We start from the raw sequence: 25,181 nt of genomic DNA, 5'->3' as shown, positions 1-25,181 counted from the left end.
AAAGCTTTTTCCCCAGAAGCATTTGTCAAAAATAATAACAGGCAGTTACTTAGCTTTTCAGCTGCCTGAGGTGATGGACACCAGTGGAGGGAAAGCATTAGACTAACCAAAAGCTTTAAAAGAAAGACTGAGGAATGAGACATACAGAGAGGCCTTGAAAAGCTCTGATGTGTACCTGAGAATCCAGAAGGCCACATGCAAGTATAGGCTGTGCTCATGCCCGGGGTTCTGTGCATGGCCAAGAAAGCCAGGAAAAGGCCCTAAGCTTTCACCTCTGGATGACCTTGAAGGTTCTGGAAGCAGAAAATAGAGGCTAAAGCAGAGGTGAAACGTGTGCCCCCAACATGCAGACAGAGCCCCTCACCAAAACCTGGGAGACTTATTGGTTCCAGGCATTTAAGGAAATTTCCAGGTCCTACATTATATATTCTGAGCTTTGCATGGTGGTAACAACAAAGGAAAGGTTGCATAAGCCATGGGACAGTCTACAGCGTTGACGTCTCTCTGGATTCCTGATCCCTCCATTTCAGTTCAGGCCACTAAGAATTTTCCTTTCTTTCTTGCCAGTTCAGCCATACATTTAAAAAGATGATTTTTGGGGCGCCTGGGTGGCGCAGTCGGTTGAGCGTCCGACTTCAGCCAGGTCACGATCTCGCGGTCCGTGAGTTCGAGCCCCGCGTCGGGCTCTGGGCTGATGGCCTGGAGCCTGGAGCCTGCTTCCGATTCTGTGTCTCCCTCTCTCTCTGCCCCTCCCCCGTTCATGCTCTGTCTCTCTCTATCCCAGAAATAAGATAAAACGTTGAAAAAAAAAAAATTAAAAAAAAAAAAAAAAAAAAGATGATTTTTGGGGACACCTGGGTGGCGCAGTCGGTTAAGCGTCCAACTCTTGATTTCAGCTCAGGTCAAGATCTCGCGGTTCCTGAGTTCGAGCCCCACATCGGGCTCTGCACTGATGGTGCAGAGTCTGCTTGGGATTCTCTCTCTGTCTCTCTGTCTCTGTCTCTCTATCTGCTCCTCCCCCTCTTGCATGTGCACGCTGTGCCTCAAAATAAATAAATAAGCTTTAAATAAATAAAACTTTGTCAGCACAGAGCCCGATGCTGGGCTCGAACCCACAAACCGTGAGATCATGACCTGAGCTGAAGTTGGATGCTTAACTGACTGAGCCACTAGGTGCCCCTGTTTAACCTAGTGTTTTTAGAGGTTTTGTAGTGAAAAGTGCTTTAAAAATATCCAGAGTAGCTAGAGTACCATACTGCCAGCAACACAACTCCACCAAGCTTTTGAGCTACTAATAGCCTTCCTAAGAAGGTTCTACCTACAGGGTCACTTCACAACTGAACGAATGTATTAAGGCACAAAAAGTTATGTAGACCGCAGTGACTACATTGTTGGAGAGTTCCATGGGCTTTTTCTGCTATTCAGCTTCAGAGCCAGGCTCAAACCAGCTCCTTTTCTCTCCTTATCTTTGAGGGGCCCCACCAACGCAGACACCTTCTGCTCCCGCCATAGCTGACTCTGCCCCTTCTCTCGTTGTACATCTCTCCAACTGCCATACTCTTTGCTCCACAAACATTTAGTTTTATCTTCAATCTTTTACTGTTAATCACTAGAAGAGAATAGTGAATAACAGAAACACGGTCAGTATGAGAAATTTACAAGCATTTCATAATTTTACGAAAGGTCTTAGAATCATGGTCCTGATTTCCTTCTAGAATGAGTTTTTGTCTTTCTGATTTTATTCTTTTAGGGAGTTGTTCTATATTTAGGTGAAGGCCCCAGGGATCCTGTTTTCCAAAATGACCCTTCTTCCTCAACTGAAGACACACGGGTCTGTGGATGCTATCAAGGCAGAACAATATGTATCCGTCTCCTCTCCAGAAGACATTTGGTACCTCTGAGAATCACCAGATTGAATTATCCCCAAATCAGTTGTCCTTTGTCCTGATCAGGAATACTATGGCCATTATTTATAATCCTATTATTAGATGATCAAAACACCTACATATAACCTAGACTTTGATAGTGGTCCTACTTTTAACCACCCGGTTAATGCAAGGCTTCATTCCCTTCTGCAACATTGATTTCATAATATGTTAGGGCTTTTTCCTCTTCGCCTTTTATTTTTTAGCCTTTTTCCCTATTTTCCATCTTATTTTCTCTCTGTGCTACATTTTAGGTACCTGCTTCACATATATCTTCTTTTTTTTCCTTTTTATTTATTTATTTTGAGGGAGAGACAACACAAGTAGGGGAGGGGCAGAGACAGAGGGAGAGAGAGAGTCCCAAGCAGGCTCTGCACTGGCAGAGAAAGGGGCTCGAACCCATGAAACCATGAGGTCATGACCTGAGCCAAAATCAAGAGTCAGACGCTTTACTGACTGAGCCACACAGGCGCCCCCAGATATATCTTCAGGTTTACAGTCTCCCTTTGGCTGGGTCTATGCTATTATTTTATGCATCCAATAACATAAATTTCAATATTAACTTTGTAATTTCTAGAAGTCCTGCATGGTTCTTTATAAAACTTTCTTGGCCCAAAGTAAATGTTCTGCCTAAAATCCTAGTAATATTAGTGCTTCTGTCTTTAGTATTTAGGTATTTATTTCGACCCATCCTCCTCAGCATTCAGATATTTATAAGTGCTCCACTTTACGTTTTTTCACGTATAAAACAAAAGGAGATTTAAATTGTCTCTGACATCTCATTTCACTTTAATAGACTACAATTCTGTAATCTTTAGCCATACTAACTTCACTGTCTTTCTTTCTTTTTCTTTTTAATGTTCATTCATTTATTTTGAGAGAGAGGGAGTGGGAGAGGGGCAGAGAGAGAGAGAGAGTCCCAAGCAGGCTCCACACCGTCAGCACAGTCCCTGATGCAGGGCTCAGTCCCGCAAACCGTGAGATCATGACCTAAGCTGAAATCAAGAGTCCTACGCTTCACTGACTGAGCCCCCCGGGTGCCCCTACTTCACCTTCTTCCAAAGAGATTAAAGAATGAAAATTGGTTTGTAAAGGGAGCACTCCCATTTCCCCAACTAAAAATGGCAAGTTGCAACAGATGAAAAGAAATAGACATGGCAGCCACATCTTTGGGAGTCAAAATGAGAAATAAGAAAAGTGTTTCCCTTCACAGTACGTTACATGTGAAAGAAATTTTATACTGTCCTCTCCTTTTATCCTTCATGCCACCCCACCCCTCCAAGAACACTTAGTGAAGGCAGCACGGCATATATTCGTTGATTGGGAAATTACCGCTAAGCCACAGAATCAGAACTGTACATTCTGACCAATGGCCAGGAGAGCCATCGAACTGTATCCGGTACAACGTCAGAGTAACCCAAACAGAGAGTTTCAGGGTTGGCGGTACTTTAGACATCATCAAGCCCAGTCACACTGAGTTCCTGGTGTCCTCCTACAAAACCCTCGATTTGTGGTTGCCTCATTAAACATCTCCAACTATGAGAATGTGCCATCATCTGACCCAGTTCTGTACTAGTATGAAAGCTCCACGGGTTCTGTTCACCACCAGTCACTACTCTTTCTTCAGGGCCCAGAACACATAGCAGATGCTCAATAAACATTTTAAAAAATGTTTTCTGATAAAGGGCGCCTGGGTGGCTCAGTCGGTTTAATTAAGCGTCTGACTCTGGACTTCGGCTCAGGTCAGGATCTCACAGTTGGCGAGATCGAGCCCTGCGTTGGGCTCTGCGCTGACAGCACAGAGCCTGTTTGGGCCCTCTCTCCCTCTCTCTCTGCCTCTCTCTCTTTCACTCAAAATAAATCAAAATAAACATTAAAAAATAATTTTTTTGAGAAATATTTTTTAAATGAATAAATGCCAATTTTTAACCACTATAGTCTTCAGAAAGTTTGCCTTCTGTTGAGCTCAAATATCTTTTTCTCTCATGTCCTTAGTTTTGCTCTCCAGCCAGATAAATTTCCCTCATCTGCATACCAGACCTTGACCCGCTTGCAAAAGTGATCCTACCCAGGGGCGCTTGGCTGGCTCACTCAGAAGAGCATGCCACTCTTGATCTTGGGGTCATGAGTTCGAGCCCCATGTTGGGTGCAGAGATTACTAAAAAAATAAATTAAAAAAAGGTTATCCTGTTCTTTCTTTTCCAGAATAAATAGCTTCCACCAATTCATTCAGTGTTCCTCAACATGATACAGTTTTAAGCTTTCCTTCCACCCTGTTCTCTCTTTTATGGACATGCTCCAGTTTACCATCGTTCCTCTTAAACTGTAATTCTCAGAAAAGAATACAACAACCCCGGGTGCAACCTGACCAGTTCAAGAATTGACACTCCCTCAATTCTATTAAAAGAGCTCCAGGGCAAATTCACAGGGTTTTTTTTTGTTTGTTTGTTTGTTTTTCTTCTTTCTTTTTTCTTTCTTTTTTTTTAAGCAGTCACATCCCTTTCTTGATTCACATTGAGCTCACGGTCAAGGAGAAATCTTGTGTTGGTGCAGAAATTTAGCACGTCTGGATGTTGGAACCCGTTGCCCCAGGACACTAGCCTCTGTGCCTTTGGCGAGTGCCACACACTGTGGAAATGTGAGTGGAGGTGGTTGAGTGGGACCTTGCCCAGGTGGGCTACATCGACTCCCTTCTCTTGGGTGATAAGAAGGCACCCGGGCGGCTCAGGTGGTTAAGCGCCCGACCATTGACTTCGGCTCAGGTCATGATCTCATGTTTTGTGAGTTTAAGCCCTGCACTGGGCTGTCAGTGCAAAGCCTGCTTGGGATTCTCTCTCCCTGTTTCTGCCTCTCCCCCACTTGCTCTCTATCTCTCTCTCAAATTAAATAAAAATAAACTTTAAAAAAAGTATATTTTTTAAAAAAGCCCTGCAAAAGCCATTAGTCCATTTTTCTGTATCTCTTTGATGTAGGCTTACCAGATCCATCTTAGGAAAAAACTTCAGGGCCCATAACTGCTACCTAAGCACATCACCAGCTAGGAAAACCTGTCAGAGAAGATGATTTGCTTTGTACAGTAACTGACATAAAGTTCAACGTGGGTGTTGCTTAACAAGTGAATTCTGAAGTGAGAGAAGAGAGATAATTTCTAACGAACATTCTGGACACTGCCTTACGGTCTCATTTTCCAGGTGCGTACGGTGGAATTTGATTTTTGAGAAGTAATAGAAAGGCCATTCTGGATATCTCTTTTCAGAACCTTCAAAATTTTATTATCTTACTGGAGACAAAACTAAAGTGTCTTCAACTCAAGCTATCTATGATTACTGTTAATGTGATTCTGCATGGTGGTTTTGAAGATAAATGTAGCAGTCAGAGAAAGACAAATACCGAATGATTTCACTCATATGTGGAATTTAAGAAACGCAACAGATGAACATAGGGGAAGGGAAGAAAAAATAAGATGAAAACAGAGAGGAAGGCAAACCATAAGAGACTCAGATACAGAGAACAAATTGAGGGTTGCTGGAGGGGTGTTGGGAAGGGGAAGGGGGTGAATGGGGGATGGGTAGGGGGAGGAGCTAAATGGGTGATGGGCATTAAGGAGGGCACCTGTTAAGATGAGCACTGGGTGTTATATGTAAGTGATGAATCACCAAATTCTCCTCCTGAAACCATAATTACACTATATGTTAACTAGGATTAAATTAGGAAAAAAAAGATGAATTTAAAATTGCCGTGCCTTTTCTGCTTTTAATAATTTTTGATAGTTGGACTTTAGGCTTAAAATGGTTTGTCTGACTTTGTCTTGTTAGAGAAAATCTGTGATGAACAGAAGAGATACAGGAACCTGTTCTAAAAGTAGAATTTAAATTTTTTTTTATTAGTATTATATCAAGTGTTTTGTTACTGAGTTCCTTCCAAGTTCCTTGCCAGGAGATTAACTGCTTGTGTTATATTTCAATGAAGATACATTATGTTACTTGGATAGGTGCTGATTTGAGTACCAGTGAAACCCTTGGCTTTTGAGTTATCCAAAGTACTGAGCAGTAGGAACAGTGGATACGTACGTACGTCCATTCTTTCTCATGAGCCACCATGCTTAATGACCTTCACAAGACCCCATTTCTTTTCCTCAAGTACTACACCTCTGTTTCTGGGTCAGCATGAGTCCTATCAAATATGAAAGAAAGATACTAAATAAATGCAAATTCTTTTACTGTATAGTTACTGGGTCTGGGACCAATTTACAAAATAATGTAGTTAAGAGGCCTCAGAAGCGGTTCTTTCCTCTCTCTTTTCTACCGCTCTAGAGCGTTAAGTAAACGGAAAAGATGCCAATTATAAAATGAGCCAAGAACAAGGGAAAGCTCTTAAAATACAGTCATAAGTTTTACCACTGAACTGCAATCTATTGCTTCCTTCCTTCCTCCCTTATTCCTTCCTTCTACCCTCTCTTCCTTTTCTCCTTCCTTCCTTCTCTCCCTCCTTCCTCCTTCCTTCCTTCTTTTCTTTTTCTCTTTCTTTCTTAGTCAAGGAAAGAAAAGGAGAAAATATAAATGCTTTCTCTCCTTACCTTCTAGCTATGCAAACTTAGGCAGGAAGAACTAGTTAGGAAGTGGAGATTCTATTTCTCCTGCAGCTCTCCAGCTGTTTTGGGTACGGTTGCATGTTTATAATTTTTTTCTCACAGATGTTACATTTTATAAAATCTGACTCATTAGGGTGGTACTAGTATCTTTAGATGGAAAGAAATCCCTGAGGGCTGGATGATTACACAAGTCTGCTTCACTAAAGACCTGAAATATTTGAATAGAATATTTCCCAGAAAAAAAAAAAAAAAGAAGCAATAAGAATTTGCCATAATTAAATAAATCAAAGAGCAATGATTTCAAATTCTTTTTTTTTTTTTTATGGGAAGAATGAAGGACGGATAATATTCTTGTTTGGGGAGGCTTGATTTTTATTTGCAGAATGTTTTTAATTTGTGTGGACTTTTCGTTTTGGAACTTGGGTCTATAATTTTGTTTCAGTGTGCAACAAAAAACCCCCACATTTATTAGAAGACACTTTTCGAATGCCCACTCTGTGCAAAGCACGAGATTTGGTGCTACTTGGAGTAGTAAAAGACCTAGAATACACTGTCCTGCCATCTTTTAGCTTCTCCTAAAAGTCTACAATTAAATGCCACCGGGGCGCCTGGGTGGCTTAGTCAGTTGAGCGTCTGACTCCTGGTTTCAGCTCAGGTCGTGATCCTGCCATTTATGGGTTTGAGCCCCACGCCAGGCTCTGTGCTGCCAGCGCAGAGCCTGCTTGGGATTCTCTCTTCCTCTCTCTCTCTCTCTGCGCCCCTTGAGCACTCTCTCTCTCTCTTTTTCTCACAAATGATTAAATAAACTTAAAAAAATTTTTTAAATAAAATTAGATGAGATGCCTGGGATCCCAAATGGGAAGGGGACTCATCCAAAGTCCTGCATCTGGCGACACACAGAACTAAGACTTGGTGTCTCCTTAGTTCCAGTGCTCTTTCAACACACCAGGCTACTTAGTACCTGCGGACTTAAATGGCAGGGCCAGCACCAGGGGGAGTCAACTGATGCAAAATTGTACAAAGTACCAAAAACTGCATTAATCAAAATGAATGCAAAAAAAAAAAAAAATCTGCTGAACAAAATACCAAAATTTTAAGTGAAGTCAGGATCTGGCCCTACACTTGTCTGACCCCGCCTCGCCTCACCCTAATCTTGGCCCTGTGCCGTGCAATCTGAACTTTTGGGTGGACCAAGGGGGACAAACGATAAGGAAACATTCCCATAAGTGGGATAGTTGTAAAGTATTATTGTAATTGTAAGTTGCAAAGGAGTCCCTGAATTAATTTATAGAGTGAGATCCAGATGTTCAGAGATAGATCACAAACTATCCACAGTAGTGTATTGAGGTAAATGGCTCTCATTTGTTTTAATAAGAAACAGACTGTAGGGCGCCTGGGTGGCTCAGTCGGTTGAGTGTCAGATTTCGGCTCGGGTCATGATCTCACAGCTCGTGAGTTTGAGCCCCATGTTGGGCTCTGTGCTAACAGCTCAGAGCCTGGAGCCTGCTTTGGATTCTGTGTCTCTGTCTCTCTCTGCCCCTCCCCTGCTTGTGCTCTCTCTGTCTCAATAAATAAAGAAACATTTGAAAACCTAAAAAAAAGGGGCACCTGGGTGGCTCAGTCGGTTGAATGTCTGACTTCGGCTCAGGTCATGATCTCGTGGTTTACGGGTTCGAGCCCCGCGTCGGGATCTGTGCTGACAGCTCAGAGCCTGGAGCCTGCTTCAGATTCTGTCTCCCTCTCTCTCCGCCCCTCTCCCCTCACACTCTGTCTCTCTCTCCTTCAAAAATAAATAAACGTCAAAAAAAATTTTTTTTTAAATAAAGAAAGAATGGTGTTAAAGACCCCTTTTTTGTGCGTGCATCCGTGCCTTCTGGAACATCCCCAACCAGCAGCCTGCCTGTGCCGAGCCCCCTTAGTGCCCACCCAATGCGACGTATCTGTTTGCTCCATTTGCTGTTTGGTAGATTTTTTAACATTCTCTGTTTTGAACAGCTATAAATTCTTGCTTCTACGAAGCCAAATTTTCTTGGCTGTTATGCCAACATTTTTTTGTCCTAGCTCCAACATGAGAAACACAGTAATGTCTTACTTTTTCCTCATCTTAAAGTATGTGAAGACAGCTATCAGACTCCTTCAGTTTTCCCTTCTCACTGGTTTCCTTCAGCCATTCCAGCAAAGATGTAACTTTTGAAGTGCCCTTGGTCTCCTAGGTCCTTCCTTTTACACTGCTTTCACCCTCCGGTGGTCTTTTCAGAATCTGTTTTGCCGACCTCAACAAACTACTGATACAGATTGACCATGACAAAGTGGAGAGCTGAGGTTGCCAGCTTTGCAGTTATTAGCATGAAATAATTTTAAATGTTCATGACGAATGGCTCCAAACCATCAAAATAATGATTCTGGCACCCAACTGTTTGGTAATGACCGACTGGAAAGACTTTCAACTTAGGCTTTATTTTATCTTCCACGACTACACTTCATCCCACACCCCCTCCTAAGTCCTCCCAGTTTGGGGGGGTGGGGGTGGGGAGGCAAAGCTATTGTCAGGCATTATATAAATATATATTGTAAGGCATAATCTTCCATGAATGGGAGGAAGTTCTAGCACCGTTGCCCTTCCCACCACCCCGCACATTTTTGCCGTTGTGTTGAAAAAAACATTACTGTTGCAACCAAAACCAGTTTCTCTTCCACCTCCTCGACCAAGTTCACTTACTACCTCTCTGAATGATAAACAGTATTGTTTTGTGAAATGGCTGCAACTTCGGTCTATTCTACAAGTCCCTTGACTTTTGTTCCTTCTCCTGCAGGAGAATAGCCTTCTCTTTCCTTCACAAAGGAAATATCTTAATATAAATTAAAATAAGAATCCAATGGCTGCCCATTCAGTCTCCACCCTAAACCCAGTATTGCCCCTATTCTGTAAATGTCATTGACAATATGTGATTGAGAAGCAAAACGTCTTTAGTGCCAAGTAATGATGAAATAGAATAGCAAACAGGTATGGTAGCTGCAGACTTCCACTGTGTGGCCCAAACTTTTCTGAATTTAAGCCATGGGTGGTATCTATTTATGAAAAGTTATGTACTCTGTGAGGTGCTCTAAAATCCATTCTTCAGGAGACATAACACTGCCAGGAGACACTAAAAAAGGATTAAAGCTTTGGTGTTGATTGTTTATATGAATGAAAATATCCCAAAACTGGGAAAACTCGGATCTCCAGTAGTGGTCTAGTCATATGCTCTACAAAAATACGGTTACACAAGTCCTGTGCCATCAAGGTTTTCTTTTTTTATTTTTCTTTTTTTTTTTAATGTTTATTTATTTTTGAGACAGAGAGAGACAGAGCATGAATGGGGGAGGGTCAGAGAGGGGAGACACAAAATCTGAAACAGGCTCCAGGCTCTGAGCTGTCAGCACAGAGCCCGACACGGGGCTCGAACTCACGGACCGCGAGATCATGACCTGAGCAGAAGTCGGCTGCTTAACCGACTGAGCCACCCAGGCGCCCCAAGGTTTTCAAATTCAGTACCCATATTCCTTCTGCTAAAAAATTACTTGAAAAATCCCTTTTCAAAGAAATACTGATTTGAGGAATTCTCTTTGCTGTGACTAAGGCTCTGAAACATTACATTATTGATGATGGTGATTCTCCCAGACTCTGAATAAAATTTGGAAAAAAGTGAGATAAAGACCTAGACTATGTTGGGGTACCTGGCTGGCTCAGTTGGTAGGGCATGTACGTCTTGATCACAACTCTTGATCTCAGGGTCATGAGTTTGAGCCCCATGTTGGGCATAGAGCTCACATTAAAAAAAGAAAGAAAGAAAAATGTAAAAGACCTAGACTATATCTTTATTCAGAGGTAAATAAGTAGCTTTATAAACGAGAGAAGTAAGAAGACTATAATGCTCTATGGTATTCTATTTTTTCACCACTCTTGGCCAGATTTGGGGATAATAATGGCAGCCCCCAACTCAAACACCTTCAGAAAACAGGCATCTAACAATGTGTGAACTCCATACAGATTCAATATTTTGAAAAATAAGAAGCCCACAAAACAAAACAAGTGTCTGTTTATTTATTTATATTTTTTTAAAGGTTTTATTTATTTAAGTGATCTCTGCACTCAACATGGGGCTCCAACTCAGGACCCGGAGATCAAGAGTCGAATGCTCTTCTTTTTTTAAATGTTTGTTTGTTTTTGAGGGAGAGAGAGCGTGCAAGCAGGGGAGGGGCAGAGAGAAAGGGGGACAGAGGGTCCGAAGCAGGCTCTGCGCTGACAGTAGAGAGCCCGATGTGGGGCTCAAACCCACGAACCTCGAGGTCATGACCTGAGCCAAAGTCGGACACTCAACCGACTGAGCCACCCAGGTGCCCCAGGAGTCGAATGCCCTTCTCACAGGAGCCAGCCAGTTTCCCGCTCTGGTTAGTCCTGAACTGGTGATAATCCATAGCTACAATTACTGAACACGCTTAATGTGCCAGGTACCGAGCCAAACCACCTTTTCAGGATTTCCTTTTGTGATTATCACAGCAACCCTATGAGTTAGTGCTATTACTATGCCCATTTGTCAAATGAGGAAACTGAGGTTTTGAGGGAATCGCTGATTTGTCTAAGATACCACAGCTAGGAAGAGATGGGACTGGGATCTGACAACAGGCATTCTGATTCCAGAGCCCAGAGACCACTTTATTGCTGGATATTTATTTCTTTATTAACTTCTTTGCGAGAGAGAGAGAGCACAAGAGTAAGCGGGGCCGGGGCAGAGAGAGAGAATCTCAAGCAGGCACTATGCACCGCGCCCAACGTGGGACTCAGTCCCGTGACTCTGGGATCCTGACCTGGGTCGAAATCAAGAGTCGGATGCTCAACCGACTGAGCCGCCCAGGTGCCCCTATTGCTGGATATTTAAATTATATCTGTGTGTTAATTAGCTGAAAGTCTTGCAAAGAAATTAAGCCTAAAAGTTTCTCCCTGACCCAAGGTTAACCATTCTCTGTTTTCTCCCAGCAGTCCACAGGGCCATACGGATTGCACAAATCTGGATATTAACTTCTGGGTGGAGCATTAAAACAACTGAAACGTAAGTAGGCATTGACTTTTCAAATATGTGCTTCGTCTTCTTCAACTGTCCAAGTGAAGCGTGGGGGTTACACTTCTAGTCAGCCGGCAAGTGCCTTTTATGAAAAGACCTTGATCCCAACAGAACGAAATAGGTATCATTTCATTTCCACTCAATTCACTTGTGTTTTTTTCCCCCATAAAGGAAGAACTCTCTCCCAACCCCACTGCCTTTAAAAGTGAATAAAACATCTGTATGCCTAAAATTAGTTGGCTCTTCTATCTGAGGTTGACCTTAATGCCAGCTGAATAAAAAAGTTATTGTGAAGGTTAAACGCAGTTTAGCGAGGCTTCCTGAAAGCTTCTATTAATTTCCGAAGTGAACGTCTCTCAAACGATGTCTCCCTCATCTTTATTCTCACTCTCATGCCTAAGGCCCTTCCCTCTTTGTCTTCAATCGTGGCAACATTCTCCCAAACTGCTGCGGGATGATCCTTACAAAAACAAAGCTTTGGCGATGTCACTCCCAGCTACACGCATTTTTATTCGTTCCCAACTGGCGATGGAATGAAATCCAAATACTTAAGCACGACATTCAAAGGCGTTCGTTACCAAAACACTCCCCTTGTTTGAGCCGAACCAAAATACTCCCAGCCTCCTAGTATGCCAAGGACGATCGTTATTTATCTTCGTGTCTGACATTAAGTAGTAGTAAACGACATAGGAACGACAGATAGGCAAGATGCTTCTCTATTCAGGTGTGTGTCATGCCAGGGCTTGGGATGGGAGAAGCTCTGTGGCAATCACTATTCTACCACCTCCCAAACAGCAGGAGCCATCAGTCTCACGCCCAGCCTTTAATTTCCATTTAAACTTCCCTGGCTTCCCTTAAACAATCAACAGGTGCCTTTAAAAAACTTTGCCCGGGGGCGCCTGGGTGGCGCAGTCGGTTAAGCATCCGACTTCAGCCAGGTCACGATCTCGCGGTCCGTGAGTTCGAGCCCCGCGTCAGGCTCTGGGCTGATGACTCAGAGCCTGGAGCCTGTTTCCGATTCTGTGTCTTCCTCTCTCTCTGCCCCTCCCCCGTTCATGCTCTGTCTCTCTCTGTCCCCAAAATAAATAAACGTTGAAAAAAAAAAATTAAAAAAAAAAAAACTTTGCCGGGGCGCCTGCGTGGCGCAGTCGGTTAAGCGTCCGACTTCAGCCAGGTCACGATCTCGCGGTCCGGGAGTTCGAGCCCCGCGTCAGGCTCTGGGCTGATGGCTCAGAGCCTGGAGCCTGTTTCCGATTCTGTGTCTCCCTCTCTCTTTGCTCCTCCCCCGTTCATGCTCTGTCTCTCTCTGTCCCAAAAATAAACGTTGAAAAAAAAATTTAAAAAACTTTGCCATACTTCAACATCTTCCAAGCAGAGACTGTTCATCCAAAGGGTAGCAAAATACTCTACTGGTGTCAGACATCTTGGTTATAATCTGGGGTGTGGTATAGAGTTTACATTTGATAGCTAGTGGAAAATACTGAGCAATGCTCCCAAATAACTCCCCCCCAGCTCCCCTCCCTCCCCCGCCCACTGACACACACATACACATATGCTTTTCAAAAAAATCTCTCTTCCCTAAGAAGACAGCCCTTGAAAAATAAAGTTTTGCTGGGTCACCGATCTGTGGTTTTCACCAGAGTTTCTCTGTCGTGTCCATTGATCTGTTCCACTCATTTCTGTCATTCATTCAGAAGCAAAATACATGTCCCCTCAAGGTTTTCAAAGGAGACACATTCAGCTCTTGAATTAGTTTTTACCAGGTTTTTAGGGAACCCTCCACGGGCAATCCACATAGACAAAGATCAACAACACCATATCCTTCTCTCTGTTCAAAGGAGTTTAGAGACTAAATTCTCTTAAGATTCTGTTAGGTGTACATTTTTGCAGTGGTCCATAAAAATCCATCTAACTCATCCTTGTGGAACTAAATTAAACCCCCTTGAATTCACCAAATGTTCTGCCAGAAGGAATCCTTGTGTTTTGTCAAGGTAGATACACAAAATGTTTCCCTCTATCGCCAAGCCACAGTTAAAAGTTTAAAAGTTTAAAGCCACATTTAAAAGTTTAATGATACACATTTCTACCAGATGTCGTTCCCCCAAATCATCTGGGTTTTACAGACTATTTATCACCACACTTTTCTGCCAGGATTCTTGCAGTGAAATCTCTTTGTTCAGAAAAGAGTTCAGACTTTACTATCTATTAAATCTGAATTGATCAGAGACCAATTTATTTAATTAAAAATACAGTTCTCTGCTCCAGGACCAGACATTGGCCACTTGAGTATCTGGGTAAATGTAACCCAGGAATGTGATAACTTGGGTTCTCTCAGAATCCGAATCCCTGCGGTAAACATCGCTCTTCATACTGTTTGGAAACCAAACCACAAACCTCAGGGGTAGTCCTCCGACCTTTGCTCCACACCGAGCATTTATCACCCATTTCTAACAGACTTGATGGATCTGCATATACGCACACCCACCGCGTAGCCTGGCACCTAGTTAAGTGGCTACTCAAAAGCTTTTACGGTCACGTATATCTGTTAGTCTTTATCTCAGGCACAGTTATTTATTTGCCTTTCAGCAGCACATATGGTTTAAGACAAATACAGTAGCTATTTCCTCTTTTCAGGCAAGTCTGAACGTCTCATCTTGACATTCTTATTGTGCTGTTCCAAGCATTTCCAAATTGAGAAAGCTATATGAGGTCTCAGTGGAAAGTCACTGCCAGCCAAGACTGTTTGCCTCTGCCTATGTAATAAATGACAGGGTTTCCTTTAAGCCCGGGTTCAAAGACTTAATTCGCTTGCTATTCATCTCCATTTCTGGTTACTGCCCAGCAAGGCTCATTTCTATTGCCCAGATGTTTCTCCAGTTTCACCACTGAGTCTGATTGCCAGCCTTCCATCACTTCTCAAAAAACATGTGTGTTATGTGTGTGTGTGTGTGCATGTGTATGTACGTGTGTACCCACATGATTAGATTGAGGGCACATCTTTTCATGCTTTCTTTTTGTCTCTCTTTTTGCTCTTTGTTTTTTAAAAAAACATTTTTTTAAAACATTTATTTATTGTTGAGAGACAGAGAGAGACAGAGCACGAGAAGGGGTGGGGCAGAGAGATAGGGGGACACAGAATCCGAAGCAGGTTCCAGGCTCTGAGCTGTCAGCACAGAGCCCCACGTGGGGCTCGAACTCATAAACCGCGAGATCACGACCCCAGCCGAAGTCAGATGCTTGACCGACTGAGCCACCCAGGTGCCCCGAGATTGCAGGTGTAATTTTGAGATTGCATTATCCATACTTTATTTGTACTCTGTCTCGTATGTGTACAGTTTTATTTTGCAATCATTTTATTTCTTTCTAGATACAGGGCACAGTGTTAAGCAAAGATTACAAATTCAAGTGCTGACAGTATTCTTGAAAGTATCATAAATGAGTGATTTGGAAATGGTGGTGACTATGGCAAATCAGAAAGTACATTTCTCATCTAAAGAGGAATGGAGGGGCGCCTGGGTGGCTCAGTCGGTTAAGCGTCCGACATCGGCTCAGGTCCTGATCTCGCGGTTCGCGAGTTCGAGCCCTGCGGCGGGCTCTGTGCTGACAGCTCAGAGCCTCGAGCCTGCTTCGGATTCTGTGTCTCCCTCTCTCTCTGCCCCTCCCCCTGCTCACGGTCTGTCTCTCTCTGTCTCTCAATAATAAATGTTAAAAAAATTTTTTTTAAGAGGAATGGAAATGCTGCTTTGGGTAAGAGAGACTCCCCCCTTACAAAGGCAGCTTCTTTCTCTTTCTGCTGTCCCTAAGGGAAGATTCCCCACTTTCTCTCTGCCAGTACGTTTCCAGGAGCCATGACCATTGCTAAGAGTAGCTCCTTCCTTGAGGGTTTCTTACAGCCTCCCTTCACGGGAGGTGGGCACTGCTAGGTCTCCAGCCCAGTGCTTCAAGGCAAGGTCTAGAGGAGCTAAGTTAGTTAGGATACGGGCCCCGCTGCTTTACCAGGAGCCCAAAACAATAGCGGGGGAAAAATTTCTCACTTAGTCACGTAGAGAAAGGAAGTCCGAAGAAGTAGGGCCTCTCTGCTCCTTGAGGTCATCTGACGGCCCAAGCTTCTTCTAGCTTATGAAAAAAACATGTTTCCCTCATCCACGTGGTACGAGATATCTCCTCATTGGATCCATGTCCCAGTCAATGAGAAGAGGGAGCAAAGGGTGGTACAAGGGCCTTAGACTCTGGGACAGAGGGCCCCTTAAAAGCTGGGGGTCCTTTTTGTCGCTCCTCTTTCACACCTGATCCACCAAGGAACCTATGGATTCTGGCTTCCAAACAGAGATAGAATTCAGCCCGGGGACACCCGGGTGGCTCAGTCGGTTAAGATTCCGACTCTTGGTTTTGGCTCAGGTCATGATCTCGTGGTCGTGAGTTTCAGTCCTGCCGTGGGCTCTGCGCTGACAGTGTGGAGACTGGGATTCTGTCTCTCCTTCTCTCTCTGCCCCTCCCCCACCCCTCTCTTTCGATCTCAAAATAAATAAACTTAAAAAAAAAAAAAAAAGGAATCCAGTCCTTTCTCATCACTTCTGCTACCACCCTCATCCAAGCCACTCTCATCTCTGACCAGGCGTCTCGCAATAATCTTCTAACTGGTCTTGCTACTTCTATATTCGCTTGGCCGCGCTGCCACCACCACACGCAAGAGTCTATTCCCAGCAGAGCAGAAGGAGCGATTGTTTGATAATAGAAACAGATTACATTCCACCTCTGCTCAAAATCCTTCAATGGCGTCCCATTTCCCTTAGAGTGTAAGCCAGAGTCCCTCAGCGGCCTTCAACCGTCTACACAATCTGACCTCCCACGCATCCTTCTTGCTTCCTTTCTTCTACTCTTCCCCTTGCTCACATCGCTCACCCGATTCTAGCTCTACTGGCATCTTTACTGTTTCTGGAATATGTCAGAGGCGCTTCTGCCGTAGGCTTTTGCACTGGCTGTTCCCTCTGCCCGGAACACTCTCGCCTACAAGATCCACATAACAAACTCCCTTACCCCGTGCCCCCCATCTTTTGTGGTTGCCATCTTCTCAAAGAGTCCTTCTCTGTCCACTCCACTGAAAGTTAAAAGCACCTTACCTTTTCCCTTTATTCTGTTCTTTTCCCTCCAGTTTTTTCTACAGCCCTTACCACCTTTTAACACATCACGTCATTTGCTTTTTTATTGTCTATCCCCTTCTGCTAGAATCTAAAAACTAAGAGGGAAGAAATAATTGTCTCATGTAGTGAAGAAGCACAATTAACTAGAATAGTCCCTGAGAAGTGGAGGCGCTTACTAAACACGTACTGAAATGATCTTGTGGTTCATGAGTTCGAGTCCCACATGGGGCTCTGTGCTGACAGCTCAGAGCCTGGAGCCTGCTTCAGACTGTGTCTCCCTCTTTCTCTGCCCCTCCCCTGCTCATGGTCTGCATGTCTCTGTCTCTCTCTCTCTCTCAAAAATAAACATTAAAAAAAATTTTTTTTAAATACGTACTGAATGAATGAGTGATTACAATTCAGAAATGGTGGCTGCCAGCACTAGGTTAATGTTATGGGTTGAATTGTGGCCGCCCCAAAAAGATATGTTGACATCTTAACCCCCAGTATCTCACAATGTGATCTTATTTGGAATTAGGGTGTTTACAGAGGTCATCAAGTTAAAACGAGGTCATTAGGGTAGGTCGTAATCCGGTATGACCAATGGCCTTATAAAAGGGGGAAATTTGGACACAGAGACTCACACAGGGAGAACACCATGTGGTGATGAAGGCAGATGTTAGGGTGTCACATGTACAAGCCAAGAAATGCCAAAGTTTTCCAGCAAACCACCAGAAGCTAGGGAAGATTCTCCCTCACAGACCTCCCTCAGAAGGAAACGACCCTGCCTGCACCTCACTTCAGACTTCCAGCTTCCAGATTGTGAGACAAAAAATTTGTTTTAACATTTTAAGATTTTTTTTAAAGTTTATTTAGTTATTTTAAGAGACAGAGAGAGAGAGCATGGGAGGGGCAGATAGAGAGAGAGAGGGAGAAAGAGAATCCCAAGCAGGCTCAGCACTGTCAGTGCAGAGCCCGCTGCGGGGCTCGATCTCACGAACTGTGAGATCATGACTTGAGCCAAAATCTAGAGTTGGCTGCTTAACCGACTGAGCCAGCCAGGCGCCCCTAAAATTTTAAGATTTTAAGTTTAGAGCACTTGGTCTTGTCAACCCTATGAAACTAATATAGTTGCTAGATAGGTGGGTAGGTGTGAGACTTGGAAACTTAATTAGGTCCGGAGGTGCCTATAAACTAAAGCAACATATCAGCAAGGTATAAGAATTATACAAGATTGGGGCGCCTGGGTGGCTCAGTCGGCTAAGCGGCCGACTTTGTCTCAGGTCATGATCTCGTGGTCCGTGAGTTCGAGCTCCGCGTCAGGCTCTGTGCTGACAGCTCAGAGCCTGGAGCCTGTTTCAGATTCTGTGTCTCCCTCTCTCTGACCCTCCCCCATTCATGCTCTGTCTCTCTCTGTCTCAAAAAAAATTAACGTCAAAAAAAAAAAAAAAAAAGAATTATACAAGAATACGTCCTTAAGGGTTAACTGTCTGTCCAAGGTCTCAGGGGGACAGTTGCTGAACTCTGCCTTACTTCTCTCTTTTCTCCATCCTACCCACACCCCTCACCATCATCACCACACAAAAACATCTGCTCTAAATCGTAGGGGAATTCCTAGATTATATTTCCTGTGAAGGTGTCAGCTGGGCAACATTTAGCAACTCTTGAAGATCTTTCTCCAGCTTGCACTAACTGGGCGTTGTGTCTAGTCAACTCATCTGCTTTCTGGAAGATTGGGAACCTCTGTGACCTCAGGGTTTTCTGTTCGAAGGGATTCTGAAACGGACGAGCTAGGGCCCTCATTTGCAAGGTGCTGCCCCCCTCCACCAAGAGAACTGGGAAAAGAGGTGGTTGGTGTCGTTCAGCAGGTCCTATGATCATTCTGGCCCAGTAGGGTCAGTAATGGCATTGGAAGGGAGAGGTTTCTGACTTTTGGTGAGCATAATCGTTGTAGTGCAGTTAGGGGTCTTCCACTGGCTTTCTGTGTTTGGAGAATAAGGTTCCTTCTGCCTCCTGCTTAGGATTTTGTAAGGTGATTTAGACTGCCACCTGGGTGGACCGTTGGGCTGCAGAATTCCTAACAGCCTAAAAGGTCATAACCACCAGGAAGGTGAGGGTGTCCCAGTATATAGGCAGAAAACCAAGACAGGGAGTTAGACATTAGGCTAGAAAAGAGTTGACACAGAGGAGGGTCAGGGACCAGAAGCGGTGGGCAGAGTTAGATCCCAGACCTGCAAGCAAAGGGCGGCAAGAAAGAAGCCAATTCTTGCTCCCTGAAGTAGCGTACATGAAGGAAAAGACCGGGTGTCAAGAGAAAAGCCAAGATCCTGGGGGTGCTCAAGGTCAGAGAGACTCTGGAGATGACGGTGACTTGGGGGTGAACTCACAAACTCTCCTGTTGCCTTTGGTTCTGAACGGGGTTTGTAGCAGAGCCAATCATTTCTTCAGCCCTTGTTAAGCACCTGTGATATGTTAAGACTTGTGCTAGGGACCGTGGGGTTCAGAGGTGACAGGCATTGTTCTCAAGGAATTGAGAGTTTGGTAGGGCAGAAATCAATGATAAACCAATGACAATATAGTATATTAAGTACAATAAGAGCACAGTGTCATACACTGTTGTAGTAGCTAAGAGCTCAGGCTCTGTTTTCAACAGATCTGAATTTAGATCCTGACTCTCCGGTTATTGGTTGTGTGATCCTGAGAAACTCACTAAGCTTCTTCAAACATCAGTATCCTTTCTTGTAAATGGGAATAGTAATAGGACCACTTACCCACTTTATAAGAGTCTTATGAGAATCAAGTTATATCATACATGCCTGGCACCAAAACAATTCCCAATAACATTGACTATTATTTATAATAATAGTTCTTCTTATTATAATTATCTGGGGGAAGGTGATGTCAAGAAATGTTTCTAGGAAAAAGTGGCATTTGAGCTGAATATTGAAAAATAAAGAAGGGTGGCTGGGTCTGGGAGGATGCTAATGAATTGCTTTTAGTTAAAAAAAATTTTTTTTTTTTAATGTTTATTCACTTTTTTGAAAGAGAGAGACAGAGCACAAGCAGGGTTGGGGCGGAGAGAGAGGGGGACACAATCTGAAGCAGGCTCCAGGCTCTGAGCTGTCAGCACAGAGCCTGATGCGGGGCTCGAACCCATGGGCTGTGAGATGGTGACCTGAGACAAAGTCAGATGCTCAACTGACTGAGCCACCCAGGTGCCCCTGCTTTTATTTTTTAATTATGCCCCGCCAGATTCCTCAGACAATTTTAGGTGGGATGATAAATTCAGCGTTAGCAGGAGTGTGAGATGTCTCTGAGCAACATGGGACATTTTGACCTCTTCATTCTAACCCTACTGTAATCCCAGATCTTATATATTTGCCCCCTTCATGATTGTAGCTCCATGAAATAAATGCAACTATTCATCTTTTTTTCTACTTGATTTTGAATATAACAGACAGAAATAACAAGAAATAAAATTGAGGTTGTTAAAATCGCACCCAGCAAAACTTTACTCTGATTGAAAAGATGCCTTTTCCATCTTCTTAACCCTTGATAGGAGGGGGGAGAAAAGGTCATGAAAGAGAACTTAAGTTTGGGTGAAATTATAATAGACACATTTTTGTATGGACAAACATAAACAAAATAAAATGATTAATAAATCAGATTTTTTTCAGGGCTCCTGGGTGGCTCAGTTGGTTGAGCCTCTGACTCTTGATCTCAGCTCAGGTCATGATCTCACAGTTTGTGAGTTTGAGACCCAAACTCTGTGCTGATAGCACGGAGCCTATTTGGGATTCTTTTTCTCCCTCTCTCTGCCCCTCCGACCTCTCAAAATACATAAATAAACTTTAAATAAAAATCAGATTTTTGTTGTAAATGTAAAAGATCATTAATTCAAATTACTTCAAAGGAATTTCAATAAAATAAAATTTTAAGTAAAGCTTAGCTGCACTCTATGGGAAATTGATACAGAAATTAAATGATCATAGTCAAGTTTACTCCCAAGGATACCTTTTGGTTGAAAAGCCTTCCATACTGATATAATTCTTATGGACATATTTGCATTCATAAACATAGAATCAAAACATCAATGGATACAAAATAGGGTATTAAAATCTCTAGCACTTGTCTGTGACATCCAGGTGGGTGGATTGATGAAGCAGTTGGAACTCTGTCCATAGCTTGGGAAGTCAGGGTACCACTAAGGGATTTGAAGTCATCACCGTGTAAGTATTCATCTGTTTTCTTTTGTACCTTCCATAAAATAATCGTGCAGAGTAAGAACCTAATATATGCCTATCGAATGTTAGATTCTCTCTAGTCAGGCCTATAGGTCTTACGGAGAGAAGAATTACACCTGCATCGTTTTAATTTGGCATTTACTGAATACTTTACAAAAATCAATTCTTACAGCTTTGAGAGTAATCGGAGCAATCTTGAGGTTCACCAAGATTGGACGTCTGGAATATAATCACAAATCTTATCCCAAAATATACTTTTTCCAGTTCATAAGATGCAATATTTTTAGCCTGGCGTTCCTTATTCACTGAACATTTCCTCTGCTTTTAAACATTGTTTTCTTTCTTTTAAAATTTGCTTCTAGAGATACCCTCATTCTCCACTTGACAAGGTCATGGAAGATCTAGACGAAACATTATTTGAAGAATTTGAGAACTACTCCTATACCCTGGAATATTACTCCTCAGAGTCTGATTTGGAGGAGAAAGCCCACCTGGGAGTTGTTCACTGGATCTCCCTGGTGTTATACTGTGTAGCATTCATTTTGGGTATTCCAGGAAATGCCACTGTCATTTGGTTCACGGGGTTCAAGTGGAAGAAGACAGTCACCGCTCTCTGGTTCCTCAATCTGGCTATTGCGGATTTCATTTTTCTTCTCTTCCTACCTCTGTACATCTCCTACGTGGCCATGAATTTCCACTGGCCCTTTGGCATCTTGTTGTGCAAGGCCAATTCCTTCATTGCCCAGCTGAACATGTTTGCTAGTGTTTTTTTCCTGACGGTGATTAGTCTGGACCGCTATATCCACTTGGTCCATCCTGTCGTATCTCATCGGCACCGAACCCTAAAGAACTCCCTGATAGTTATTACATTCGTTTGGTTTTTGGCTTCTCTAATGGGTGGTCCTGCCCTATACTTCCGGGACACTCTGGAGTTCAATAACCACACTCTCTGCTATAACAATTTCCACGAGTATGATCCTGACCTTACTTTCGTGAGGCACCATGTTCTGACCTGGGTGAAATTTATTGTTGGGTACCTCTTCCCCTTGCTAGCAATGAGCATTTGCTACCTGTGTCTCATATTCAAGGTGAAGAAGCGAAGCATCCTGGTCTCCAGTAAGCATTTCTGGACCATCCTCGCTGTGGTCATGGCCTTTTTGATTTGTTGGACTCCTTATCACCTGTTTAGCATTTGGGAGCTTACAATCCACCACAGTAGCTATTTCCACCATGTGCTTCAGGCCGGCATCCCCCTCTCCACTGGCTTGGCATTCCTCAATAGTTGTTTGAACCCCATCCTCTACGTCCTAATTAGTAAGAAGTTCCAAACACGCTTTCGGGCCTCGGTTGCTGAGATACTAAAGCACACGCTGTGGGAAGTCAGCTGTTCTGGCACGGTGAGCGAACAGCTCAGGAACTCTGAGACCAAGAACCTGTGTCTCCTGGAAACAGCTCAGTGAGTTATCACTCTTCCACAAATCAGTACAAAGCTTATATGTGGGTCCCCTGACAAATGCTTTCAGGTTATTTGGTTCCAAGGTACAGAACTAACCGTATCTTTTTGTTGTTATTTTTAGTCAATTTATTGGCATTACATTTTTGTGTGGGTATAAACCTTAGGAAAGATCTTCATTTTTTTCCCCCCCTGCAACTTAAATTATCTGTCATTTTTGTTAATTATACCATATTGGATTAGTCACCACTGGTGACACAGTATCAGCTATTTTTTTAAATCTTAGTAATTTGGAAGTCCTAAATCTTAATATTAAATATATGATTAACTCATTTCAAAAGTATTAAAATATATGCTTAAGCTCACTTCAGTTTTGCACAAGGAACCTATGAGACATGTCTTAAAAATGCAGCATGTAATTAATTTCTTTATTTCATGAAATCTACGTATATACATTTATAAATTAAAGTAATGGTTATAGTAGCTTAACACGTTGTGAACTGTTAATGCTTAGTGAAGTGTCCCAAAATCTAGTTGCTTAAAATCACAATTTATTACTATTATATCTCATAAATCTGAGTCCGAAATTCAAATAAGGCACAGAGAGATGGTTCATCTCTCCACTTCACAAGGTCTGGAGCTTTAGCTGGACCGGGATGACCCCAGTGGCCGAGGTTGGGAACAGCTTGTCTCCTCTGCCCTACGGTCTGTTCTTCCCTTCTTCTCTTCTCTTTTTTTCTTCACAGCTTTTCCAGCATGGTACCTCGGGGTAGTCAGACTCCTTATATGGCACAGTTTAGGGCCCTAAGAAGCCAAGGTGGACATCTCTAGGCCTCTTAAAGGCTATGACCGACCCCTGATGCAGTACCACGCCCACTGTACTCTCTCGGTCCAAGTAGCCACCAGGTCAGTTCAGGTTCAAGGGGAGGTGACCCCACCTGTCAATGGGGATATGCTCCTATCCTTAATCCCTCATGGTATCAGTATAATTAACATTTTTGGAAAACTCTGGGTATGTGCAAGTATGCGTGACATTGCTGTAAACGTAAAACCCTGACATCTAGATAGTAGGTAGGCCAGCCCAATCTCAGAAAGATTTCAGAAAAAGAAAGCATGTGTGACATAGTGATATATTTCTACCTTCTATTCCTATAACTGTATTGATGTAGGCACCAGTACAAGACCAATGAAGTATACCTTTACGTCAGTGAGTGACCTCTTCATGGTGCAAATCTGTTGCATTTTAGACTGTAATGGTATTTTGCCTTCTATCCATTTATTCCTTTAGCAAACAGATGAGTGTCTAAGGGGTATACAGAGGCATGTGGCACTTAACAGTTTAGAAAGTCTAGAGATCAAACCTGCATGAAAACAATGCTAGAACAAGGTAGACAGTAATAAGTGCCAAAGAAAGCCAAGAAAAGTGTAGATTGTTCAGAGAGGAAAGAGCACCCAGTATAGAAGTGAACAAACATTGGGGTTGCTTGATTTTGGGGTTTCCTAAGGATCCTGTTCCTGTCCCTTGTCTCTGCTGGTATCCTTGTCTTTTATGAATACAAACTCTGCTACTCACTGCAATTTTTAAAAGCATTTGACTTTCCATAATTTCCGGATTTTATTTTGAAAATTGGGAGGAGGAAATGTATTATTTCTTGAGTCAGTATCCTTTTTTATTTCATCTCTCAGCTTTTGGAAATGCTAGTCTCAGATCTTTATTGGCTCTGTTCTTTACTGTTGGCCCAGACAACAATCAGATCTGGATTTGGAAATTATTCCCCAAAAATGTGTGGCATAGCTCAGCATATCCCAACCTGTCACTCCCAAATTTCATGGTTTCTGCCCTACCCAGTATGGAGGGAGGGTAGGAAGAAAGGTACTCATTGTCAGTGTCTGCCCCCTCTACCACGTCCACGAAAGGTTAAGAGATTCCACTTGCCCTCAAGGGATAGGCCTTGATTTCCCCGGATCAGGAGAAAAGCTGGGAGGATCCAAGACAAAGAGAACTCTATAGGCTCATCCTTAGCTTGAGCAAATGGAGAGATTCTCAAGGCTGTTGGAGAAAGGAAGGGTGAGAAGCAGGGAGAGGATTAGGCAACCAAGGGCAGAAGGAGACGTTACTACCTGGTAAGCAGGAGCTTACCAAGGGCTTATAAAAATATTTGAGATCTTTGGGTGCCTGGGGGCTCAGTTTGTTAAGCATCCAAGTCTTGGTTTAGGCTCAGGTCAAGATCTCCCAGTTTGTGGGTTTGAGCCCTGCATCAGGACAGCGCAAGGCCTGCTTGGGATTTCTCTCTCTCTCTCTCTCAATAAATAAACTTCAAAAAAATCTGAGATCTTACAAAATAGTATTAGTTCTAGAATACAAAAAGAGAAACTTGAAAAGTCAAAATTAATGAATACTTAATTATACGTCTATAAAATACACCTTTATGTCAGCCAAATGAAATATTTTGTAATTATATAAAAACTTATATTTAATATGGGATTTCAATATGTTTCAGTGTTTGATATGAAAGGTAGGGCTTCCAAAAAAGAAAAATGCTTTAAAGAAGGTCTACAAAGGTCTTAGAGGGACACTGAATTCATTTTAGAATCTAATGAAAGTTTCAGGTCCTTTCCCTAGAAACATGCTTTTTTAAAAAAAGGTAATCTGGGGGCGCCTGGATGGCGCAGTCGGTTAAGCGTCCGACTTCAGCCAGGTCACGATCTCGCGCTCTGTGAGTTCGAGCCCCGCGTCAGGCTCTGG

At 43.0% G+C, this 25,181-nt stretch overlaps 1 protein-coding gene across 11 annotated transcripts in view; it reads left to right on the top strand.

The window, feature by feature from the left end:
- CMKLR2 (chemerin chemokine-like receptor 2) overlaps window positions 1-25,181 on the top strand; it is a 49,542-nt gene that overhangs the window by 22,306 nt on the left and 2,055 nt on the right. For 2 of the 11 annotated variants that reach the window (XM_086719432.1, XM_086719431.1), the window contains 3 exons: window positions 11,537-11,606; window positions 21,345-22,438; window positions 23,182-24,736. In XM_086719432.1, coding sequence (XP_086575558.1) covers window positions 21,375-22,438; window positions 23,182-23,266 — 1,149 coding nt within the window. In that variant the 5' untranslated portion in view covers window positions 11,537-11,606; window positions 21,345-21,374 and the 3' untranslated portion in view covers window positions 23,267-24,736. Of the gene's footprint in view, window positions 1-4,413; window positions 5,117-11,533; window positions 11,607-15,294; window positions 22,925-23,181; window positions 24,737-25,181 lie in introns of those variants that run through there. The other 9 variants (XM_086719429.1, XM_086719428.1, XM_086719427.1 and 6 more) reach the window with 9 other exon arrangements.

The sequence above is a fragment of the Puma concolor genome, chromosome C1, assembly GCF_028749965.1.
Source record: "Puma concolor isolate L17-30 chromosome C1, mPumCon1.1.hap2, whole genome shotgun sequence".
Lineage (NCBI taxonomy): Eukaryota > Metazoa > Chordata > Mammalia > Carnivora > Felidae > Puma > Puma concolor.
This window is presented reverse-complemented; position numbering and strand designations above follow the sequence as displayed.